Source organism: Tripterygium wilfordii, chromosome 6, assembly GCF_013401445.1.
Source record: "Tripterygium wilfordii isolate XIE 37 chromosome 6, ASM1340144v1, whole genome shotgun sequence".
Classification (NCBI taxonomy): Eukaryota; Viridiplantae; Streptophyta; class Magnoliopsida; order Celastrales; family Celastraceae; genus Tripterygium; species Tripterygium wilfordii.
The window spans coordinates 1,862,915-1,882,891 of NC_052237.1; the positions used below are offsets into that span (position 1 = coordinate 1,862,915).

General features: G+C 39.0%; 6 protein-coding genes across 12 annotated transcripts; 4 read left to right on the plus strand and 2 right to left on the minus strand.

Annotated features, from left to right (window-relative positions):
* Positions 1-349: 349 nt before the first annotated feature.
* Positions 350-4,687, plus strand: LOC120000489 (threonine--tRNA ligase, chloroplastic/mitochondrial 2). The gene is made up of 8 exons (XM_038848585.1): positions 350-680; positions 1,339-1,485; positions 1,614-1,761; positions 2,145-2,398; positions 2,523-2,900; positions 3,336-3,644; positions 3,924-4,124; positions 4,251-4,687. The coding sequence occupies exons 1-8, from the start codon at positions 384-386 to the stop codon at positions 4,509-4,511; spliced, it is 1,995 nt and encodes a 664-aa protein (XP_038704513.1). The 5' UTR covers positions 350-383; the 3' UTR covers positions 4,512-4,687.
* Positions 4,688-4,860: 173 nt separating this feature from the next.
* LOC120000490 (exopolygalacturonase-like) lies at positions 4,861-6,870 on the plus strand. Its single transcript, XM_038848586.1, has 4 exons — positions 4,861-5,297; positions 5,384-5,695; positions 5,798-6,313; positions 6,411-6,870. The coding sequence occupies exons 1-4, from the start codon at positions 5,166-5,168 to the stop codon at positions 6,645-6,647; spliced, it is 1,197 nt and encodes a 398-aa protein (XP_038704514.1). The 5' UTR covers positions 4,861-5,165; the 3' UTR covers positions 6,648-6,870.
* A 909-nt stretch (positions 6,871-7,779) lies between these two features.
* On the plus strand, positions 7,780-9,433 carry LOC120001077 (exopolygalacturonase-like). The gene is made up of 3 exons (XM_038849319.1): positions 7,780-8,241; positions 8,343-8,858; positions 8,976-9,433. The coding sequence occupies exons 1-3, from the start codon at positions 7,816-7,818 to the stop codon at positions 9,228-9,230; spliced, it is 1,197 nt and encodes a 398-aa protein (XP_038705247.1). The 5' UTR covers positions 7,780-7,815; the 3' UTR covers positions 9,231-9,433.
* A 225-nt stretch (positions 9,434-9,658) lies between these two features.
* LOC119999983 (scarecrow-like transcription factor PAT1) lies at positions 9,659-15,189 on the minus strand. 6 transcript variants are annotated; one of them, XM_038847838.1, is made up of 3 exons: positions 14,941-15,091; positions 11,705-11,798; positions 9,659-11,641 (listed from the first exon to the last, which is right to left on the minus strand). In XM_038847838.1, exon 3 carries the CDS (start codon positions 11,529-11,531, stop codon positions 9,891-9,893), a length of 1,641 nt encoding a protein of 546 aa, XP_038703766.1. In that variant the 5' UTR covers positions 11,532-11,641; positions 11,705-11,798; positions 14,941-15,091; the 3' UTR covers positions 9,659-9,890. The 6 variants fall into 6 exon arrangements, 4 of the variants coding, with proteins under 4 accessions (XP_038703766.1, XP_038703767.1, XP_038703765.1 ...); XM_038847839.1 differs by having other exon boundaries at positions 11,705-11,754; positions 14,941-15,059; XR_005468539.1 differs by adding an exon at positions 12,718-14,271 and having other exon boundaries at positions 11,598-11,754; positions 14,941-15,189.
* Positions 15,190-16,919: 1,730 nt separating this feature from the next.
* LOC119999920 (transmembrane protein 256 homolog) lies at positions 16,920-18,696 on the plus strand. The gene is made up of 5 exons (XM_038847740.1): positions 16,920-17,065; positions 17,155-17,225; positions 17,322-17,402; positions 17,624-17,667; positions 18,329-18,696. The coding sequence occupies exons 1-5, from the start codon at positions 17,026-17,028 to the stop codon at positions 18,426-18,428; spliced, it is 336 nt and encodes a 111-aa protein (XP_038703668.1). The 5' UTR covers positions 16,920-17,025; the 3' UTR covers positions 18,429-18,696.
* Positions 18,697-18,863: 167 nt separating this feature from the next.
* On the minus strand, positions 18,864-19,860 carry LOC119999918 (glucan endo-1,3-beta-glucosidase 4). 2 transcript variants are annotated; one of them, XM_038847739.1, is made up of 3 exons: positions 19,544-19,860; positions 19,198-19,446; positions 18,864-19,077 (listed from the first exon to the last, which is right to left on the minus strand). In XM_038847739.1, the coding sequence occupies exons 1-3, from the start codon at positions 19,608-19,610 to the stop codon at positions 19,043-19,045; spliced, it is 351 nt and encodes a 116-aa protein (XP_038703667.1). In that variant the 5' UTR covers positions 19,611-19,860; the 3' UTR covers positions 18,864-19,042. The 2 variants fall into 2 exon arrangements, with proteins under 2 accessions (XP_038703667.1, XP_038703666.1); XM_038847738.1 differs by having other exon boundaries at positions 18,864-19,446.
* Positions 19,861-19,977: the final 117 nt, after the last annotated feature.

The following is a 19,977-nucleotide window of genomic DNA, read 5'->3' on the forward strand; positions in this document are numbered from 1 at the left end:
ATGTAGCTGCATGAGGAAGGTGAAAGGCGGTGATCTGCTGCGGTCAAGCACACTAGTAAGTTGGTGGGCCAGGCCCAGGCCTGCAAAGAAATCAGACAGTGTACTGGGCCGAGCAGATGCTTTTATCTCGCTACGGTCAAGCCCAAGATGACAATGATCCGCTGAGGTCAAGCCCAAGATGGAGGGCTGGGCCCACGACTGCAAAGATACAGGCGTAGTGGGCTGGACTGAAATGAGCCTTTTATCCTCTGATATATGTAGAAGGTGGTGGGCTAGGCTAGGCCCAGGACTTCAAAGAAAGTAGCGCGCTGGGCTGAGCCTTTATCATACGATAGATGGAGGACAGCCTCAAACCACACGCTCTCCAATCTCCACAGGCCATCATGTTGGTTCTCCGTGGAGTGGCCAGTGCCACCACGCTCTGCTACAGTTTCCCGCCGTTACTATCGAAACCCACCTCTCTTTTGCCGCAAAGGCCACTCCCCAAGAGCCAAGCCAGGACCTTGGGATCGCTTTACGGTTGGAGAAGAAATGGAGTCCGTATATCTACTGCTGTGTCGACTCAGTCTGAAATTCTTGTCCAGAACGAAAGCACAGAGGAGACCCAGAAAGAGGAGACTAAGAGAGTTGTGCTCCCTACTAATGACTCTTCTGAGAACCTTTTAAGAATTCGCCACACGGTAGTTATCTTACATATGCTAGTTGAAATTGGTTGCTTTATCTTCTGTTTGTTTGCTGGGTGACTTGTAGATAGTAAGGGAGGATAATTTTGAATTCGTTTTTGTAGGTTAGTAGTTTTCCGTGTAATTGGAATAACCTGGAAGAATTTTATATGTTAATTCAATTAATTTGACTTATTAAGTAGCTAATTAGTCCCAATGACTTCATCATAAGATTTTGTAGTATAATTACTATTGCCTTGGCATGAATTTGCTAGGTGACACAATTATGGCGTAATCACGGTTGAAAGACGATAATTTTATAATTTTAAGCTTTCGGAAGGTACATTATTGAAAGGTTCTTCTGTGTAGTTTGTTTAAGCACATGCAGCTTTGTTGAAAGACATACTTGGATGCTCCTGCGAAATTGAGCTGATATATTTCTTAAAACTATATTTTTGAAATGGGTTTTGTATGATATTTATGATTTCTTGTGAACCTTTAATGCGATTGCACTTAATACTTTTTATGCGAGGATTACTTTCTTGTGCTTAAGTTCTTGTTTTTCCGACTGCCATGACTTTGAGGCGGTGCGTTCAACCCCCTACCCCAGAAAGCTTGCCTACAAAAGAAAAATAACTTTTTTTCCCCCACCTGAGAGGTTTTATGGATGTTTCAGTGTGCTCATGTGATGGCCATGGCTGTTCAAAAGCTCTACCCAGATGCAAAAGTGACTATTGGACCATGGATAGAAAACGGGTTTTATTATGATTTTGATATGGAGCCTTTGACAGATAAAGACCTCAAGAGAATTAAAAAGGAGATGGTGAGTAGATTCAGTCCATTAGTACTAATGTTATAGTGTTTGGTAAAGGGGAAGGCCATCAGCTGGGAATATATTTCATTGACATTTATATTTCATGGTACAGAATTTATTTCTTACATCATCTGTAGGATCGCATCATTGGTCGCAATTTACCGCTTATAAGAGAAGAGGTTTCCAGAGATGAAGCTCAGAGAAGAATAATGGCTGTTAATGAACCTTACAAGATAGAGATTTTGGACAGCATAAAAGAAGATCCCATCACCATATATCATATTGGTAGGACTTTACTTCTTTCAAGCATTGTTGTGCTTTTTTTATCATCTGTTTCTCTTCATTCCTTTCGTTTGCACTGACACCAGTTAAGGCTTTCAAAAGATATACAATGCAGTCAATGAATTATAAACCTTTGCTGATTTTGAGATTTTGTCTTTTCTTCTGCGTACTAAGGTTCTTCTATATTGATCTGATAGTTAGTTTGGTGAGCCCACTCTGATAGAATGGATCTTATATTCTTATGATTTCTTCTTCTTCTTCTGTGATCTTGGGTCTACCTAGTGTTTTCGTGTATCTAGGTTTGATCTCAAGGTGAAGTACCCTGTAGGACTCAATTTTCATCAGTGGATTTATTGGGGTCTTTGATAGCTTTATATCCTTTCCAGGTGATGAGTGGTGGGACCTCTGTGCTGGGCCTCACGTTGAATCTACTGGCAATATCAGCAGGAAAGCCGTTGAACTTGAGTCTGTTGCTGGTGCTTATTGGAGAGGAGATGAAAACAACCAAATGCTGCAGCGGATCTATGGAACAGCTTGGGAGAATGAAGAAGAATTAAAAGCATACCTTCACTTTAAAGAGGAGGCCAAAAGAAGGGACCACAGACGCCTTGGTCAAGATCTTGATCTCTTTTCCATACAGGCAATGCTCTTCTGAGACATTTTGTGCTATTTGTGAGAATAAGAGATAGATTAGTAATGGATTTTTGTTTCTTTGAGGTTTGATTGTGACAATGGTTTCTTTATTTTAATTTTTTGCATTACAGGATGAAGCTGGTGGAGGTTTAGTCTTCTGGCATCCAAAAGGTGCCATTGTTAGACACGTTATAGAAGATTTGTGGAAGAAAATACATATAGAACGTGGATATGATTTGCTATACACTCCCCATGTGGCAAGAGCGGATCTTTGGAAGATCAGTGGTCATTTGGATTTTTACAGGGAAAATATGTATGATCAGATGGAGATTGAGGATGACCTATATCAACTTCGACCCATGAACTGTCCTTATCATATATTGGTTTACAAAAGGAAGTTGAACTCATATCGGGACTTCCCCATAAGGGTTGCTGAGCTTGGAACTGTATACAGATATGAGTTGTCTGGAAGCTTACATGGCCTATTCCGTGTTAGGGGATTTACTCAGGTAATAATGTTATTCATTGTGTGTATATTTGAAATTGTGAGCACTTGTAACTCTTGGGTATTCTCTTATTCTTATTGGATATTTGGATTGTAATTTGTGGTCTGGTGTTGTAAAAGTTTCTTTGGAAATTCAGGATCCTATTCAGTTTTCTGACTTTCTGCTTCTTGGATTCAACTGATCTATTTTAAGCAACGAAGTATAAAGTAAAACCTAATTACAGCTTCTGGGATTCAACTGGTCTATTTTAAGCAATGTATAATGTAATAACTAATTACATTTATAGGTTATTGTATAAAATGCTTAGTGTATGGCTGGACTCTTTATTGGATTTGACCTGTTAATGACTTCCCCCTTGATCCTTGCATCGTTCAAAATTTCTGCTAAGAGGTTAGCTAAACTTTAGGAGAAGAAAAATGATTCCAATAATTTTTGCAGGATGATGCCCACATCTTTTGCTTAGAAGATCAGATTAAAGATGAGATTAGAGGTGTCCTTGATCTTACAGAAGAGATACTGTTGCAATTTGGTTTTAGCAAATATGAAGTGAACCTCTCCACTAGGCCAGAGAAAGCTGTTGGAGGTGACGATATATGGGAAAAAGCAACACTTGCGCTTAAAGATGCTTTGGATGATAAGAGATGGATCTATCAAATTGATGAAGGTGGTGGCGCCTTTTATGGCCCCAAGATTGATCTTAAGATCGAGGATGCTCTTGGACGGAAGTGGCAGTGCTCAACCATACAGGCAAGTTTGAAACCGTTTAGGCAGACCGGCACAATTTTCATGGCATAATTGGTAATCGTACAGCCAAAAATGCTTGTACCAGCGTCCCTGCTCCTCTCTCTCTCTCTCTCTCTCTCTCTCATACATGTGGGTGCGCACACATGCACACACAGTCTGACAGTCACACACCTAAAGTTCAAATGTTTCTTAAAAAAGATTATTTGGGGAAAAATTAATATGTTTGTAGATTGCAAAAGTGAAAACTTTTGTCTAACTGGTTCACTTTTGGTTTCCGTGCAGGTTGATTTTAATTTACCACAGCGGTTTGACATAACTTATATTGACTCAAATTCAGAAAAGAAAAGGCCTATCATGATCCATAGAGCAGTGCTTGGATCCTTGGAGCGGTTCTTTGGAGTCCTGATTGAGCATTATGCTGGAGACTTCCCACTGTGGCTTTCTCCAATCCAAGTTCGTGTTTTACCTGTTACAGACACTCAGGTATTTATGGATTATGGTAATCTAAACTTATGAATGTTCTTTGTGAGTGTACGTTAACACCGTTTCTTAAGAACCTAGACTTGGTATGGTGTTTCCATTAAGATATTCTTGCATATTTTTATGCAGCTTGAATACTGTAATGAGGTAAGCATCAAACTGAAAGCTTTTGGTATTCGAGCTGAAATTTGCCATGGGGAGCGCTTGCCTAAGCTCATCAGAAATGCAGAGAAGCAGAAGATCCCATTAATGGCAGTTGTGGGTCCCAAAGAAGTTGAGACACAAACTGTAACAGTTAGATCTAGGTTTTCTGGGGAGCTCGGGACCATGAAACTTGATGAGTTTATAACCAAGACCAAACATACCATTGAAAACAGAGCTTCATTATAAAGTTCTTGTGCTTGAGAATTTATTTGAATACATATGAGAAAATGGATTTGAAAAGAACGGGTACAGACGAGTGTGAATATTTTGTTTCAAGTATACATGAAAACTGAACTGAAGATTTCAGATTGCGCAATATGATTGTAAGATTTTCCCTTTTATCTTTCAGTTTGTTTCTCTTATATCAATTTGAATTGATTGGCAACGACTATTTCTGTTTGTTAGTTTGACTATTTAGTTGTCTGATTTCCAATTTTATTTTCATTGTATTTATGATATAACTAGGTAGTTTTATTGTTATTTTTAACAAAAAAACATAATAGGCTTCTGAGTACTGGAGGATGGATATAGCTACAAGTTAGTTAGTGCTTATAAATAGCAGGGCACCTATGCTTGAACATCTAGAGCCAAAAAAGCCTAAGAATCAGGTGTTTAATAGCAAATCACCTCAGCTCCTTAAATGGAGGAAGAATTTACTTCAGAGGACCAAAATTACCTATCAATTTTAGGTGCTTTGATGGGACAACTTGTCTCTGCCAAAGATTTAGTGGTTCAAGCTTCCTATATCATGCTATAAAAGCACCCTTTTGGATTGTCTTCTTAATCTGAAAGCAAGCAGTAGGAACCTCAAAGACCTGAAAGGACAAAGACAAAAAGGATATGGCTTCCAAGATGAGCATAGGAGTTACTTGTTTTCTATCCTTTTTAGCATTGCTCATGGGAGCTGAAAGTGTGATTTTTGACATAAGAAAATATGGAGCAAAGGCTGATGGCAGGTCAGATGACAGCCAGGTAATAGTTATGCACCAGTTTTTTTACCTTAATTTAATCCTGTCAAACTTTACGTTGCATCTCTAAATTATTGTATATTTTTGTAGGCCATTGCAAAGGCTTGGAATGCAGCATGCATGTCCACAAGTCCGAGCTCGGTCCTGATAGGAAAAGGTAACTACTTGGTTGGTCCGGTGATGTTTAAAGGTCCATGCAAGGCTCCTGTAACTGTTCAGGTTCAAGGAAATGTCATGGCTCCAGTGGACGTCAACAAGTTCAAGTCGCAGGATGGATGGATTGTTTTCCAAAATATTGATCGATTAAGAGTCGTAGGACGTGGAAAATTTGATGGTCAAGGAGAACAAGCTTGGGCGAAGAATGATTGTGCAAAAACTGGAAAATGCAATTCTCTACCCATAGTAAGCCCTAATATCTTGTGAACATTCTTTTCTGAATTCAGTTGTCATGTACTTTTATTGAATGTGTAGCACTAACAAAAATTATTCTGCATTGATGAACAGAATATGCGATTCACCTCGGTCACCAACTCCATAGTCAAAGGCATAACCTCAGCAAACAGCAAGCTCTTTCACATGAACATTATAAACTGCAAGAACCTCACCCTTCAGAACATTATCATCACTGCGCCAAACCACAGCCTGAACACCGATGGGATTCACATTGGTCGGTCAATTGGCGTTAACATTACAGGCGCTAACATAAAAACGGGCGATGATTGCGTCTCTCTCGGGGATGGAAGCCAACAAATCAACATTGAGAAAGTTAAGTGTGGTCCTGGTCATGGCATTAGCGTGGGAAGTTTAGGCAGATACCCCAATGAACAACCTGTTGTTGGTGTGACAGTGAGAAATTGCACCATCTCAAACACAATGAACGGCGTCAGGGTTAAGACATGGCCAAATTCTCCTAATGGCGTTGCTTCAGATATGCATTTTGAGGATATTATCATGAACAATGTTGGCACTCCTGTTCTTATTGATCAAGAATACTGCCCATACAATCAATGCACATTGAAGGTACCTGCAATTTATGTGTTATGCATGGTAATCAACACTATGCAAACAAATTATAGCCAAGATTGAACTGATCTTGATCTCTCTTTTTCTTTTCCAGGTTCCTTCGCGAGTTAAGATCAGCAATGTTAGCTTCAAAAATATCCGGGGAACTTCTTCGACTCAGGTGGCCGTGAAGCTTGTTTGTAGCAAGGGCATACCATGCCAGAAGGTGGAGTTGAAGGATATTAAGCTGACATACAAGGGAAAAGAAGGTCCTGCCATATCTGTGTGTGGTAATGTGAAGCCTACACTCTCTGGGACATTGATTCCAGCTGCTTGCACCAAGTCTCATTAATCTTCTTCAGTTGATTCCAAATTTTTTTTGTCTACAAATCATGACTTATGTTGATATTTCCCTTAGAGGAAATCTTGACTCTCCTTTTTTTTTAAGTCTATGTATCAGTTCTATCTGAAAGAAACTGATAGAATTCTGTACTGTATTTGTTCTTTCAAAGTCCATTGATGTTGCATGCTAAATTAATAAAAGAAAGATTAAGCTGTTCCAAATTGATAACTTGCTGCTCTTTCCCTACTGTGGTTAATCAGTTTTTCTTTCCTAGAAAACAAAGTTCTACTTCTATTATCTGTTTTCAACACTGTAATTCTATATCAAATACACCTGTAATTAACTACTAATATATTTAACTAAAACAATAATCAAAATTCCAATTCCAAAAGACAAAAAAAAAAAAAATCAAAATCCCAATTTTCACCGTCAGGGCTCCTAATTCTGGAGATAAGAAATTAAGAACATTTTGATTCATATTATTCGATTCCAATGTTTTGTCATAAAGATCCACCAAATCCATTAATATAGACAGACATAACAGTCTAATAATAACTTTCAAACACAGCAACCATGAAAGTGGGAATACCTATGTTCTTAGAAAAGGAGATCAAATTGATACAATCATTTGGGTGATAGTTTAGTTGGTGAATCTTTCTAGCTAGGACAAACCGTATGAAATCGGAAGTTTTTGAGTTTGATTTCCATTGGATGAAAAACTTATATCCGCGTAGACCTGATAAAAAAGAAAGAGATTAAATGGACACATATAAGAATTAGGTACTTTGATTAACACATATTAGTGCTGTACTAAAACCAATATCACTCTCTACCCTTTTTTTTTCATTTTCTGACTGATTAATGTCCAATGCTTTTTTTTTTTCTCCACCTCTTCTTTTCACTATAGGTAGATATGAGATATGACTACATCAGTGGTTGTAATTACACATTATTTTGACACAAACCAAGTTTAGAAAATAAGCTAAAAATAGCACAAGTTTTGAATCATTACAACCTCCTTCCTATGGACTAGGGACTAAAATAGCAAGTAGTTAGCTGAAAAGGTCAATGATGTTCAACTATAAAAGGCTCACAACAGTAGCAGTTATTTCATCATTCATACAAAACAACACACAAAAAACAAACAAGTTCGAGGAAAAAAAGAGAGGAAAGAAAGATGGGTTTGAAGTTCAATACAGTTGCAGCTTTTCTGGTGTTATGCATTCTAAATGCTAATGCCCAGGTGTTTGATATAACAAAATATGGTGCAGGTGGTGGTGATGCCACACAGGCAGTTCTAAAAGCTTGGACAGAGGCCTGTGCATCTGCTACACCAAGCAAACTTGTGATTCCAAAAGGGGATTTCAGTGTAGCCCAGTTGAAATTGGATGGACCATGTAAGGCACCTATTGAGATTCAGCTTCAAGGCACATTGAAGGCTCCAGTGGATATGGGTCATTTAGAGAATACTGATGGTTGGATTAGCATCAGTAATGTTGAAGGTTTTACAATGTCCGGTGGAGGAGTTATCGATGGCCAAGGAGCGGTTGCTTGGAAGAAAAATGATTGTGACAAGAACCCCAAATGCAGCGGCCTTCCTATGGTAAGCTAATCGATGTTCTTAACAATATCAGGTTGATTTTGGCATTGCTTGTTCTTATTAGACTGACAAAGTCTGCTTCTTTATTTTGTGGAAAATAACAGAACATCAGGTTCAATTTCATCACAAATGGGATGATTACGGATGTGACCACAAAAGATAGCAAGAACTTTCATGTTAATGTTTTGGGATGCAAGAACATTACTTTCCAGCATTTCACTGTTTCTGCACCGGAAACTAGCATCAACACTGATGGAATCCACATTGGAAGATCGGTGGGTGTCAACATTATTGATACCGACATTAAGACGGGTGATGATTGTGTATCAATTGGTGATGGCAGCCAACAAGTAAGCATCACAGGAGTGACCTGTGGACCTGGTCATGGCATCAGCATTGGAAGTCTCGGAAGGTACCCCAATGAGGAGCCTGTGAAAGGAATCACTGTCAAGAACTGCACCATCACTAAGACAATGAACGGTGTGAGGATCAAGACATGGCCTGCTTCTCCACCTGGGACTGCAACTGACATGCATTTTGAAGACATTACCATGAATGATGTTGGCAACCCAATCCTCATTGATCAAGGCTACTGCCCTTACAATCAATGCACTGCAAACGTACTCTACATTACTCAAATGATCAAATCTTGTTAGATATACATATTACTGTGTATATATCTAACCATATTGAGCATAAAAAAGACTAATGGGGTTGTTTGATTTTCTGTGTTTTAGGTACCATCAAAGGTGAAGATCAGCAATGTTAGCTTCAAGAACATCAGAGGAACTTCTTCAACTAAAGTGGTTTCAAAACTGGCTTGCAGTCCTGGGTTACAATGCGACCAAGTTGTGGTGAGTGACATTGATCTCACATACAGTGGACCTGAAGGTGCTGCAGAGTCTCAATGTTCCAATGTTAAGCCCCAGATTACTGGCAAGCAGAACCCACCAGCCTGTGCTGCCCCTGCCACTGCCACTGCCACTGCTTAATTTTCTTTGAGATGCTGTAGAATTTGCATCCAAGAAGAATAAGTTTGTTTTTGTCTCCTTAGAGAATAAATAGCCTGTAAGGAGAGCATGTCTCATGCCCCATTTTGCTTTTTTTTCCCTACCCCCTTTCATGCTTCTAAGCATGATTTTGCAGTGTCTAATAACACTATTGTATTAGAGTCTGCATGGTAATAAGAATTCAGATTGTGTGAGTGTTTATCTCACTTTTTGATCATATCTCGTGTCAATTCTTTGAAATTTTGCTCGATTTTAAACTTTCATTGATAAACAAATGATTCTGAAGCGAAGTATGCCCAGATTCAACCTTTAACACATTAAAACATTCTTTAATGATTCTACTTATTTAGCATTCAGACAAGTAACTAGTAGATGGGCCTGAGAGGGGAATGTACCCAGTGAAGCTCATGAAAGAAAATACCCATATCATTGAAATGGTCTCAAGGAAAATGGCCAACTTTGATTATGTAAAAATGCAGAAGCCGAGGCTGAGATAACCAGCTTTCTCAAAAGCCATTAGGAGATTACACTGAAACAAAAAAAAAAAAAGGCATAGAGAAAAGCAAAACAACAGAATTATCAGAATTTCTTCCTCGACTAGCAGTCCCGGCTCCTAAATAGGGGCATCAACTGGTTCCAGGTTCACTTCCAGGCGCAAGAAGCGACCAAAGCTCTGTTCTTCCAGCCAAGATAAAGAGCTCCATCCCTTTCTTCGAGTCTGTATTTGTCACAATAGTTATCGAGGAGTGTTTTAATGGTGGCATTCACCAAAGAACTTAAAGGGTAAGGAGCAAACCCTGCCATTTTAAAGCGTAACTTCCATTTTCCAAGAAGCTCATGCCGTTCCACTCTCTCTGGTCCCTCACACGCTATGATATTAACAACTTCCCTCGCCAGGCAGTGCTGCTCCACATTGATCCGCTCCTTGTGCTCCCTTGGAAGGGTCACGTCAATTGATTCAAACATAGCTGTATAATAGTCCAGTGTCTCAAGGAACCGGGGGAAGAAAGCAGCAGTATTTGTGTTAGATTCCTGCTCAACAAGGGTCACTACCTTTGGAGACAAGCCCTTGACCAGCCTTAGAAGCCGATCCCGATGATTTTCAGTGCTGACACTCTCATCAGGCATGTGATGCAGCATAAATGCAAAATTTACAGCAAGTGCCTCCCCTGGCCGAACCCCCAGATTTTGAGGCTGAACCTCACAACCAGTCATGGTTGCAGCATGGAACTCAAAAGGCACCTGAAATAACTCAGCAAGCTTCGACAGCCTCTTTCCAACAATACCCAGTCCTCCTCCACGGGCATAAGCTGATGTCGAATCATCAATACCAGTTATACGTATGTGAGGGGGGCCCCCAGGCCTAGCTGCAAATGCCTGGATTAGAGTGACCCACTGGCTCCCTTGTGTTATTTGGAAATCGATGATGTGAACTCTATCTTCATCTTTCATGGCTTCAGCAATTGCGCCATTTGCAGACATGTATCCAAATTTGAAGTAAGGGCAGACCTCATAAAGAATGTGCATGTAAGAAAGGAGCTCCGCACTTTCCGGCTCTGTACATCTCAGAGCCTTGTAGATTGAACTCCCTGAGGACGCCTGCCGTGCAACAAGCCCTTCCAACATGTATGCTCCCAACCTCTGGATTGGTTCGCCAGAAACAGACACCATCTGACGTAATTCACCCATCAACCATTGTGCCATTAGTTGATCATCTTCTGACACTACTTTAGCACATGCAATCAAGACCTGTTTTAAGTCTCCTCTAGAAATTGTCTCCATTATTTGTCTCCAGCTGTCTACCCCTGATGAAGTATTGTTCGATCCATCCTGTAAGGTACTCTCAATGCTATCAATAATATCAGAGTCGGGTCCCAACATTACATTTTCCAGTTCTCTTAGCTTGTGCCTAAAGTCATTCGCATCATCCGTGATGCAGGATCCACTTCTTGGAGAGCCATAGGCATTGTCAGGGGAATGGAGTGTTTCAGATGGAAAGGACTGAGACTCCCGTTGTGACATAGGGCCTCCGCTAGGGGAGAAACTGACAGTTGATGGAGAGTTGTAGATTGTATAACTACCACTCACTGAAGATGACTCCAGGGTGCAATACCGTTCTATGGAATTCTGAACAAGGTGGGTTCCCTGGCTGCTGCCATTGTAGCATTGCTGGTGGTCTGAACTTTGAAACTGCGGCAGGCAGTACGAAACAACTTGATGCATCGGTTGGTGGAACAATCTGCTAGACTTGTCCAAACTACTGTGAAATTCTAATGCTCGCATCGAAGGCTTTATTTCAAAGAACGGAATAACAGTCAAGCCGAAATGCTTACAGAAATGAACTCAAAGTGCTGCTGATCCTCAGTCTAATACTGTTTCCCTCTAGCAAAATACTACACCAAGCATTCACTTTAATAGAAGTACTACATGTGTGACAAGAAAAAAGCTTTGCTTACATTAAAAGCATAATCTCCAAGGTCCTCCATCTATCTACTTGACCTTGCCTCTGCAGAGTTTGTGCAAACAGAAATGTGATCAGCTTGGTAGTTGCTGCATAAGGTAAGAGAGAATTTAAGAAATCAAACTTCAGTATTTCTGGGAACAATCCACAATGTGCATAAAGTAGAATACACTAACTCCTAATCTAGATTGCTTCCAGTAACCACATAGGGGAGCTAAATCATTTCATGGATAAGCATTATGAATTTTGGAGGGGGCGGGTATAAAGGGGTGTTTCCTGATGTCTGCTCTGTTACCAGGGAGCACAAACATCCCAATTCTAAAGTATGAAGAAGAAGAGATCCCCTCTGCTCCTGGGGGCTTTTAAAAGTAGTAAGAATTGTTGACCAAATTTACTTAAGGTGAGGAGATGAGAGTAGACAATAGATACTGATATGAAACACAAATTATGACAACAAATGGAGGAAAGGGGATGAAGAAAAAAATTTGTAAGCACAAAAGCAGCAGCACACATTAACCAATTACATTGGAAAATTCCAAAACCTGAAAGTTTAACTTGCAACAACAAAAAAAAAAAAGAATTCTATGTGCAATTTTTAAGTAGATTATTAATAGGTTGTGAAACTTCCATTTTCAAAGATAGTACAATAGCACTTATGGTAGATGCATAACAAAAATTTTCTTTATTTTCTTTTCCTATTTTGAAGCACTTCTCTCCAAGGAATGCGTGTGGCTATTTTAAGCCCCTTTGGTGAGAGCTACTTAAGGCCCATACAATGGTGAGGGCTACTTTAGGCCTGTTCGTGGTTTCCCGCTTGTAGGGTATGCCTAGGAGAGTTTTACACTATTCTAGACATGCATTTTTGATCTTCCTAGATGACTCTTGAATACCCTATAAGGCTTTTCTAGTTACAATGCATAGGACATTTCAAATCTAGAATATATCAAAATTTCATTAATGCCAACACATTCATCCTCCATCCTTCTTCTAATATAATATGCTACATACCTCAGTACCTCTCAGATAGCAAAACTAACCTTGCAACTGGAATTTGTTTACTAAGGCCTACAGAGACAGAGTGGCCCAAAAGGGTGGTGGCCAAAGTAACCATGTAACTTCTGGGCAGCAAGAGAACGGTTCAATTTTGCCATCCTTCATATCATAGGCTCCCAAGTCATGACCTGCGGTCAAGGCTGTTGATGCACCCATGATGTAGTTCATATGACCGTGCGTGCAATCGTCAGTGAAATAAATGTAATTGGCTTTGCACTGAGGAAAATCATTAGCACAGAGAGACAATGCAAAGTTATTTCCAACAAACAACATTCGATTTTGGAGACTGGTAACTTTGGTCCATGTCAGCACCTCTTCATCAAACTCAAAAACTTTAAAATCACTTGTTTTGTATAGATATACTTCACCTCCATTATCACCATCCTCATTGTCATCAACTCCATCTCTGTTATCAACATCCTCATCCTCATTGTTATAATCATTGTCATCAACTCCATCTCCGTTATCATCATCCATGTTATAGTCAATGTCATCAACTATATCACCGTTATCATCATCCTCATCCTCATTGTTATTATCCTTGTCATCAACGTCATCCCCGTTATCATCATCCTCATCCTCGAAGAAATTGTAATTGTGAGAATTAGCATGATCAACATTCTCATCAATATCGTGACCATGACAATTGATAGAATTAACGTTACGGAAACAAGATTTTAGTCTCCTAGAAACCAGCAGTAATACATCACCTGAGACTACTAAGTAATTTTTGTCTCCTATAATAGCAGGTTGGGGAGTCAATATGATCCTAAATTTAGGGACTGGACCCTCCAAATCACATACAACAAGCGTTCCAGCAGAATCCACAGCATAGAAATTTCCTTTCCAGTAAACAACATCATAGAAAAAGATTAATTCATCTTGCTGGTGTACTAAAGTCCATCTCTGATCTCCTTCCCTACAGAAGGCTAAATGCCCCAAATCTCCATAAATACCCATGGCCATGTAACCTCCACTAGGGAACGGATTCTCAACCACAGTTACCTTGTCAAAGAAACAGTATTTCATGAATTCTCCACTTCGTCTTTCCTCATCCCCCAAGTCGTTTCGAAAAATATATTCTTCTCGGCCAAGTTCAGAAACACCAAAACCCACAATCTCAGGAAATGTTGTGATAGGTGGAAGTTGAATCTGTGACCTTGTGACTGGATTTAGCAGAAACACATCAGGGCTTTTATCCACCATCACCATCCACCCACAAGATGATCCGCAGCATCGCCTTCCGCAAAGTTCAGGTAACTCCTTAGTATGAACCTTCCTGTCATAGAAACTGTAGAATCGACAAATATCGCTACTGTCCTCTGGCAGCATCAGCCATGGAAGTTGGTGGTGAGGTTTGGGTTTGAAGGGTGTCTCCTTCAACACCGATTGCCATGGCCCGCAGACAGCTTGAGCACGGATATAGTCTTCTACTGATAGAAGCTTTGCAATGGCTTCTAGTATGTCGGTTTTCAGACTGGCCCAATCAGTAGTCATTGTAATCATGTACTGTTTTTTTTTTCAAATCAGAAACCCAAAAAAGACATAGACAATTAGACTAGAGTGCTCCTTTATATGAAGTAGTTAATTAACTCCCCAAATATCTAGTAAACCTAATTCCCATAAAATCGGTTTGACCTTGTTTAACTTTAATCTGAATCTGAAAGAGGTACCCTTGAGTTTACTATTCATTACAGACTTGAAGTGTAGTATTCTTAAAATTGAACATCCAGTCTCAACTAACACTAAACAAAAAACAGAAACACTAAAGAAACACAAAGATTTGACAATATAAAGAGGAATTAGTACCAGAAACATTAAAGAAACAAAGATTTGACATTATAAAGAGGAATTAGTACCAGAAACATTAAAGAAACAACTATTTGACATTACAAAGAGGAATTAGCACCAGAAACATCAAAAGAATTCATTGTAAACTTAAATCGTCCAACACTCGAGCACACAAAAACAGACAAAACCTGAACTTCACAATCCATCAGGAATCCGTATACAGAAATACTGAGTCATCCACTGAATCCCAACAAATAATTCAAGGTTTTCTCCCAAGAGAAAAAATCGAGCACACAAACATTCACACAAAAGAGGAGAAAAGAAAAATAATTTCGACATCAAGTTATAAGGAGAAAAAATAGAGACGAATCTTATAGAACAAACCACCTTATCAGAGGAAACTGAAGATTGGCTTTTCATAGCGGACCACCGCACCGCACCGCACCTGTCTCAGAGAGGGAGGGAGAGAGCAGTGTTTCTCGACTCTCGAGTCTTAACAAAGAAGAAACAGAATTGTGTGTGGGGCAGATAAATAGCACTTGGGAAGGAATTGGTCTTACCGAAATGCCCTTTGTTTTATGACATCACAATATGATAACATGTGGTCAATTATATCATTAACAAATAAACTGAATTGTAAACAAAATTTCCATTCCCATATAAATAAGAGTGGGTGACTGGTGAGTAGTACTGATATGAAGATAATCATCAATCAACTCTCTTGATTAGAGGAGCTAATTGCTTAATTAACTGCAACATGACAACTCATGTGATTGATAGATATAAAAAGGGTATTATAGGGATTTTTTAGGGTAAGTTTGCATGACCACAATAATATATGAGAATCAAACTTAGAAAGTTATGGAATCTAATAGTTTTTGGACACTTTTGTCCTTCCAAGGCAAAATAATTTAATGTTATAAAAGAAAAATGTCAAAATCTAGAAGGAGAATAATTAAAAATTACTTTTGTAACTTGAAGAGATTAAATAAGAAGTATTAAGGATGAAAGCATCCATCTTCCTTGCTTTCTTTAGGGGGAGAATTATTGGAATATGTACTCCATTGATCTAAATCAAGTAAGTGATTCCCATTAAATTATGCATGTGAGAGATTAAGAAGAAAAAGGGAATCTGATTGCTGCTTTGTCTCCTCCAAAGCAATCGAGACATCATGAATGAGACTTTTGAGTACTTGACTTTCTAACCAAAACAAAACCTTACTGTTCTCTGTCCACCAGGCCGACCATGCGACCTTGACTCTGCTCTTTTGAGGTTTTGTCTTCATCTTCACAACGTAGTAATTTCAACGAATACAAACTTCAATTCCAGTTTAACAACTTTAATTTTCTTTCCTGGTTTGTATTTAGTGCCAACTGTGGGTCCCTTCTCACGCTTTATGTGTTTCCAATGTCATCAGAATCGGGTTACACCTAAGATCCAACCATAAAAACGAGTCATCATAAAGAGAGAAATATTGACTCGTGATGTTTTAACCAAATTATTCTCTTTCTTCTTTTTTTTAATCGTAATTAATATATTTTTCATTTGAAGTGTTGGGAGATTTTTAGAATAAAATCTCGCATTTGATTTGCACAATCTTCGAAGAATCTCTTTTTACAGTCAAGTTAGGGGCAACTAGTCTAGTCTAGTCGTGCTACAACAATACATTGTATACATTACCTTGAAAGTTGACGTCAATTAAAGGAATTTTTTTGGGGGAATTCATTGTTGGAAACTTGTTTACTAATTTAATTGACACGCTAAATACAATGGAAGATGTATGGAATAATGTGTGATGAGAATTGAATTCCAAGTGTAATCATATTAGCGTGGACAATACTCTAGGATTATTATTCTGCTAAGTTGAATGGAATATTGTAAGTGAAGGACGTCCATGGCGTATTGGTTCAACCATGAATTCAACGTTCCAATTCCTATATTCACCATGCCATAGTCAATCTAGATCAAGGGCACTTGCAAGAAGGACCGAGGAGGGTGGGCAATTGTTCACCCGGAATGTTTGGCGTTGTTTTTCATATATTTTGAAGATATAATTCAAAAAAAATTTCATGGGCGCTACGTCGGGAATCATATGATTCTTCCGGTCTTCCCTCTAACAGATAATCCTGCGTCCGCCCTTGATCTAGATGGCCCATTAATGGCTTATGTTGGGGCAGTAGGGATTCAGGTCCACAACAAACTTCAAGGCCCATACGATTCCCAATTTTTGAAGGCCCAAAGCTGATAGAACCATCGGACCATAAACGATTGAATTCCCAGGCGCTTCAAATAAGGTCCAATAGAGAAAGCCCATCAATAGTGGTGGGTAATTTTCTTTGCGGCCCACAATTGACCCCCCAAGATGTTAACCGGCGTCGTTTCAATCCCATCCCCTTGTCGGCTGTCTCTCTGCTCTGCTGGTATCTGTTTCGGTGAAAGAGTCAAAAGAGAGGAGGAGAAGAAGAAGAAAAATGGATCCTCGAATGTGGCACCGAGTTGCTGCTGTTTCTGGTATCGCATTCTATTTCTCTCTAATACTCTCTAATCTCTATTATTTGTTTGTTTGTGTAACTATTAATATTGCCTGCGAACGGGAACAGGTGTTGCGGCACTTGGGTTAGGAACCTATGGTGCTCATGTGTTTAAGCCTAAAAACCCCGCTTACAGAGAGGTTCTTTTCTACTTTGCGTTCCAATTTTTATACGATTTATTTTTTTTAGGGTTCTTTTTTCTCAATTTATGCTTAATTTTTTGTAAAAAATGGAAGGTTTGGCAAACTGCTTCGATTTACCATCTTGTTCACACCGCAGCACTTCTTGCTGCACCGATCACCAAACACCCCAATATTGTGAGTTCTTTATCGCTATTGAATCTAATTTTTCCATGCTTCAGTTCATTGCTTGCTTACTTTACTGGCTCTCCTAGGTGATTATTTTTCTCTTTCTTGATGCAAGTTATGAAATTTGATTATAATTCATACCATTCGAATAAAATGCTAGAATTCTGAGAGAGATGGTTTTTCTTTTATGGGTTAATGTCTGAAGTTTGTTTTCTTTTTCCATGTTTCAGTTCGGAGGTCTTTTGACTACTGGAATTATTGCTTTCTCTGGAACGTAAGTGGCCATTCTGTGTTAGTTTTATGTTTATGAAGACATGAACTTGATTGTTGTTTCACATTTAACTTTATTTATTAATTGACAATTGATAACTTTAATGCTGAAAAGTGCGCAAGTGCAACTGTTGCAAATTGGCAATTCCAATCTGTAATTGTATAGTTTTCTACACCATTTTATATGCTTTCAACTCATCGGGGTTGGGAAATATCCTAATTATGTGCAAGTGTGTAGGTCTATTCAATTTTTATACTTTATCATGTGGAGTGGAGGAACCTTGAAACAGCTTAGCTGATATATGCTTGCAGATTTAGCTGTTGCCCCAGTGATCTCCACTTTGTTATCAATTTGATTCAAGTAGGTTGGTATGCTAGATGTAAGAACCCTGGAGCTCTTACATTCCAAAAACTTGCTGGAGGCTGTAGAGTAAAAATATACTTATACACACTTCAAATATAGGTGATAGTTGGCAGCATAGGAGTTTCAGGTTGGAGGTGGCTTAGACCTTGGACGGAGCTAAGGTCGGGTCACTTCCAACTTACCAGGCTCTATTGTCATTTTGAATATGAATTCATTTGTTGTGGCGTGAGGTGATTATTTTCCACATTCTCATTGAATTTATGAGTTAAGGCAAAAGTTGATTTATTCTGTGATCTTGTAGGTGTTATGCTGTGGCACTCCTTGAGGATAGAAAGTACTCTTCCTTAGCTCCCTTTGGTGGATTTGCATTCATAGGTGCTTGGGCAAGCTTGCTGTTATAGTGGATTGGACTAGCATACTCGCATGGGACTGGACAGATGCTCAAGCATTCTATTTACCAATCTCCTTTCATTAATTTCCAAAGGTTTATTTTCAGACCTTGTTGTATCCTTCTACTATGAATAGTTGAGACATGGAAACTGGGATTCTATTGTTACTTTGTGTGTTACTGCTGTAGTATGTTTAACGTTCTTGGAAAGAAACGTGCCCAAGAGATTGGCCGGTTGAAACTTGAACTGTCAATAGTTTACTATTGCAACAAGATTGTGGAACTTATTCTTGTTTCCTTCATAGATGATTTTTCAGTTATTCAGTTCCAGCATGTCAATGTGACTTTGAGACAGAATAATCTTATGCAACGTGGTTATGTGCTAGCTGCAGCACTTTATTAGGATTATCATAGCATAGAAAAGAAAATGAAATGCAATATCCAACTTAGAGACACTGCACTTTCGCATTCGACTCTCACAGCATGGTTACCCCTGCCGTACTGCACTTCTTTTTTGGGTCTCAAGATCTGTCTCCAGGTACAACAATTGATTTCACTACATAAGCAAGATAAGTAACTCAATTTGTAATGTTTATTTTCTGTAAGTACTCCTTAATTTGCCTAGTATCAGGGAATGAGCTCATAGTGGCAATAGTTATAACCTGCAAATCCACATTGAACACAAGAATTACCATGCAGAGAATCTTATAGAAAAAGTATGATTGCGATTAGTTATTTGCTGTAGAAGTAAAAGAAAGATTCGAGATTTTGTTCATGCTTACTGGGATCAAGTTCTGTAATGATGGCAGCTCCATTGAAGTAACAAGATCCGCCCTTGTGCTTGAACTTCTGGAAGTAACTATTGAAGGCATAGGAAGCATGGTCTTTCACTGTGTTGGGGAAATAGCAAGGTTGATCATCGTTAATCTTTCTACAGTCTGCACCATTCCCACATGCCCAGTCCAACGCGTTGAGCAGCACATCGTCCGGAGTTTGCTCATCAGCTATGCACCATTGCTCATATTGCCCATCTAACACATTCGTTCACAGACACACAATGCAATGCATTAGACAAGAAACATGGTAATAATAACTCTGTTCATGTACAAAACAATGTGGTTAGTTTACCAGATTGTTGAGGAATTGTTGACACAATGAGGAGAGCAAGTATTATCCAAAGCAGAGCCCTTGACATCCTTTTTTGTAGAAAAAACAAAGCAGCTAAGTCTAGAAGATCAGCTTATCTAATTGGGATGTGTAGTTGGCTCACTTGGCATCCTTTGTAGGGCTAATAAATATTTGACATGTTCTTGCTATGAGGTCTAGTTTTCTACAATAATGTCAGGAATCATGTGGTGGTGGTACACCTAAGACCAACCACGAAAAGAACCATTTTTTCTTTCTTCTCTGTTTTTTAGTACAAACTGAATGGAGTCCAGGGTATGCTTCTTTGTACTTGTACCAAGAAGAAAATTAGGAATCTTCAGATTTCAAATAAACTAATCAAAAGGGGGGAAAAAGGCATAAAATGCATCAGATTCTTGGTTAGAAATATTCTTGGT

Coding starts and splice junctions, on each gene's coding strand:
- LOC120000489 (XM_038848585.1), top strand. CDS start 384: ATGTTGGTTCTCCGTGGAGTGGCCAGTGCCACCACGCTCTGCTACAGT. Junction 1,486..1,613: donor AGAGAATTAAAAAGGAGATG/GTGAGTAGATTC, acceptor CATCATCTGTAG/GATCGCATCATTGGTCGCAA. Junction 4,125..4,250: donor TACCTGTTACAGACACTCAG/GTATTTATGGAT, acceptor ATTTTTATGCAG/CTTGAATACTGTAATGAGGT.
- LOC120000490 (XM_038848586.1), top strand. CDS start 5,166: ATGGCTTCCAAGATGAGCATAGGAGTTACTTGTTTTCTATCCTTTTTA. Junction 5,696..5,797: donor AATGCAATTCTCTACCCATA/GTAAGCCCTAAT, acceptor ATTGATGAACAG/AATATGCGATTCACCTCGGT. Junction 6,314..6,410: donor ACAATCAATGCACATTGAAG/GTACCTGCAATT, acceptor TTTCTTTTCCAG/GTTCCTTCGCGAGTTAAGAT.
- LOC120001077 (XM_038849319.1), top strand. CDS start 7,816: ATGGGTTTGAAGTTCAATACAGTTGCAGCTTTTCTGGTGTTATGCATT. Junction 8,242..8,342: donor AATGCAGCGGCCTTCCTATG/GTAAGCTAATCG, acceptor GGAAAATAACAG/AACATCAGGTTCAATTTCAT. Junction 8,859..8,975: donor ACAATCAATGCACTGCAAAC/GTACTCTACATT, acceptor TCTGTGTTTTAG/GTACCATCAAAGGTGAAGAT.
- LOC119999983 (XM_038847838.1), bottom strand. CDS start 11,531: ATGCGAGCATTAGAATTTCACAGTAGTTTGGACAAGTCTAGCAGATTG.
- LOC119999920 (XM_038847740.1), top strand. CDS start 17,026: ATGGATCCTCGAATGTGGCACCGAGTTGCTGCTGTTTCTG. Junction 17,226..17,321: donor AAAACCCCGCTTACAGAGAG/GTTCTTTTCTAC, acceptor AAAAAATGGAAG/GTTTGGCAAACTGCTTCGAT. Junction 17,668..18,328: donor ATTATTGCTTTCTCTGGAAC/GTAAGTGGCCAT, acceptor GTGATCTTGTAG/GTGTTATGCTGTGGCACTCC.
- LOC119999918 (XM_038847738.1), bottom strand. CDS start 19,610: ATGTCAAGGGCTCTGCTTTGGATAATACTTGCTCTCCTCATTGTGTCA. Junction 19,447..19,543: donor AACAATTCCTCAACAATCTG/GTAAACTAACCA, acceptor CGAATGTGTTAG/ATGGGCAATATGAGCAATGG.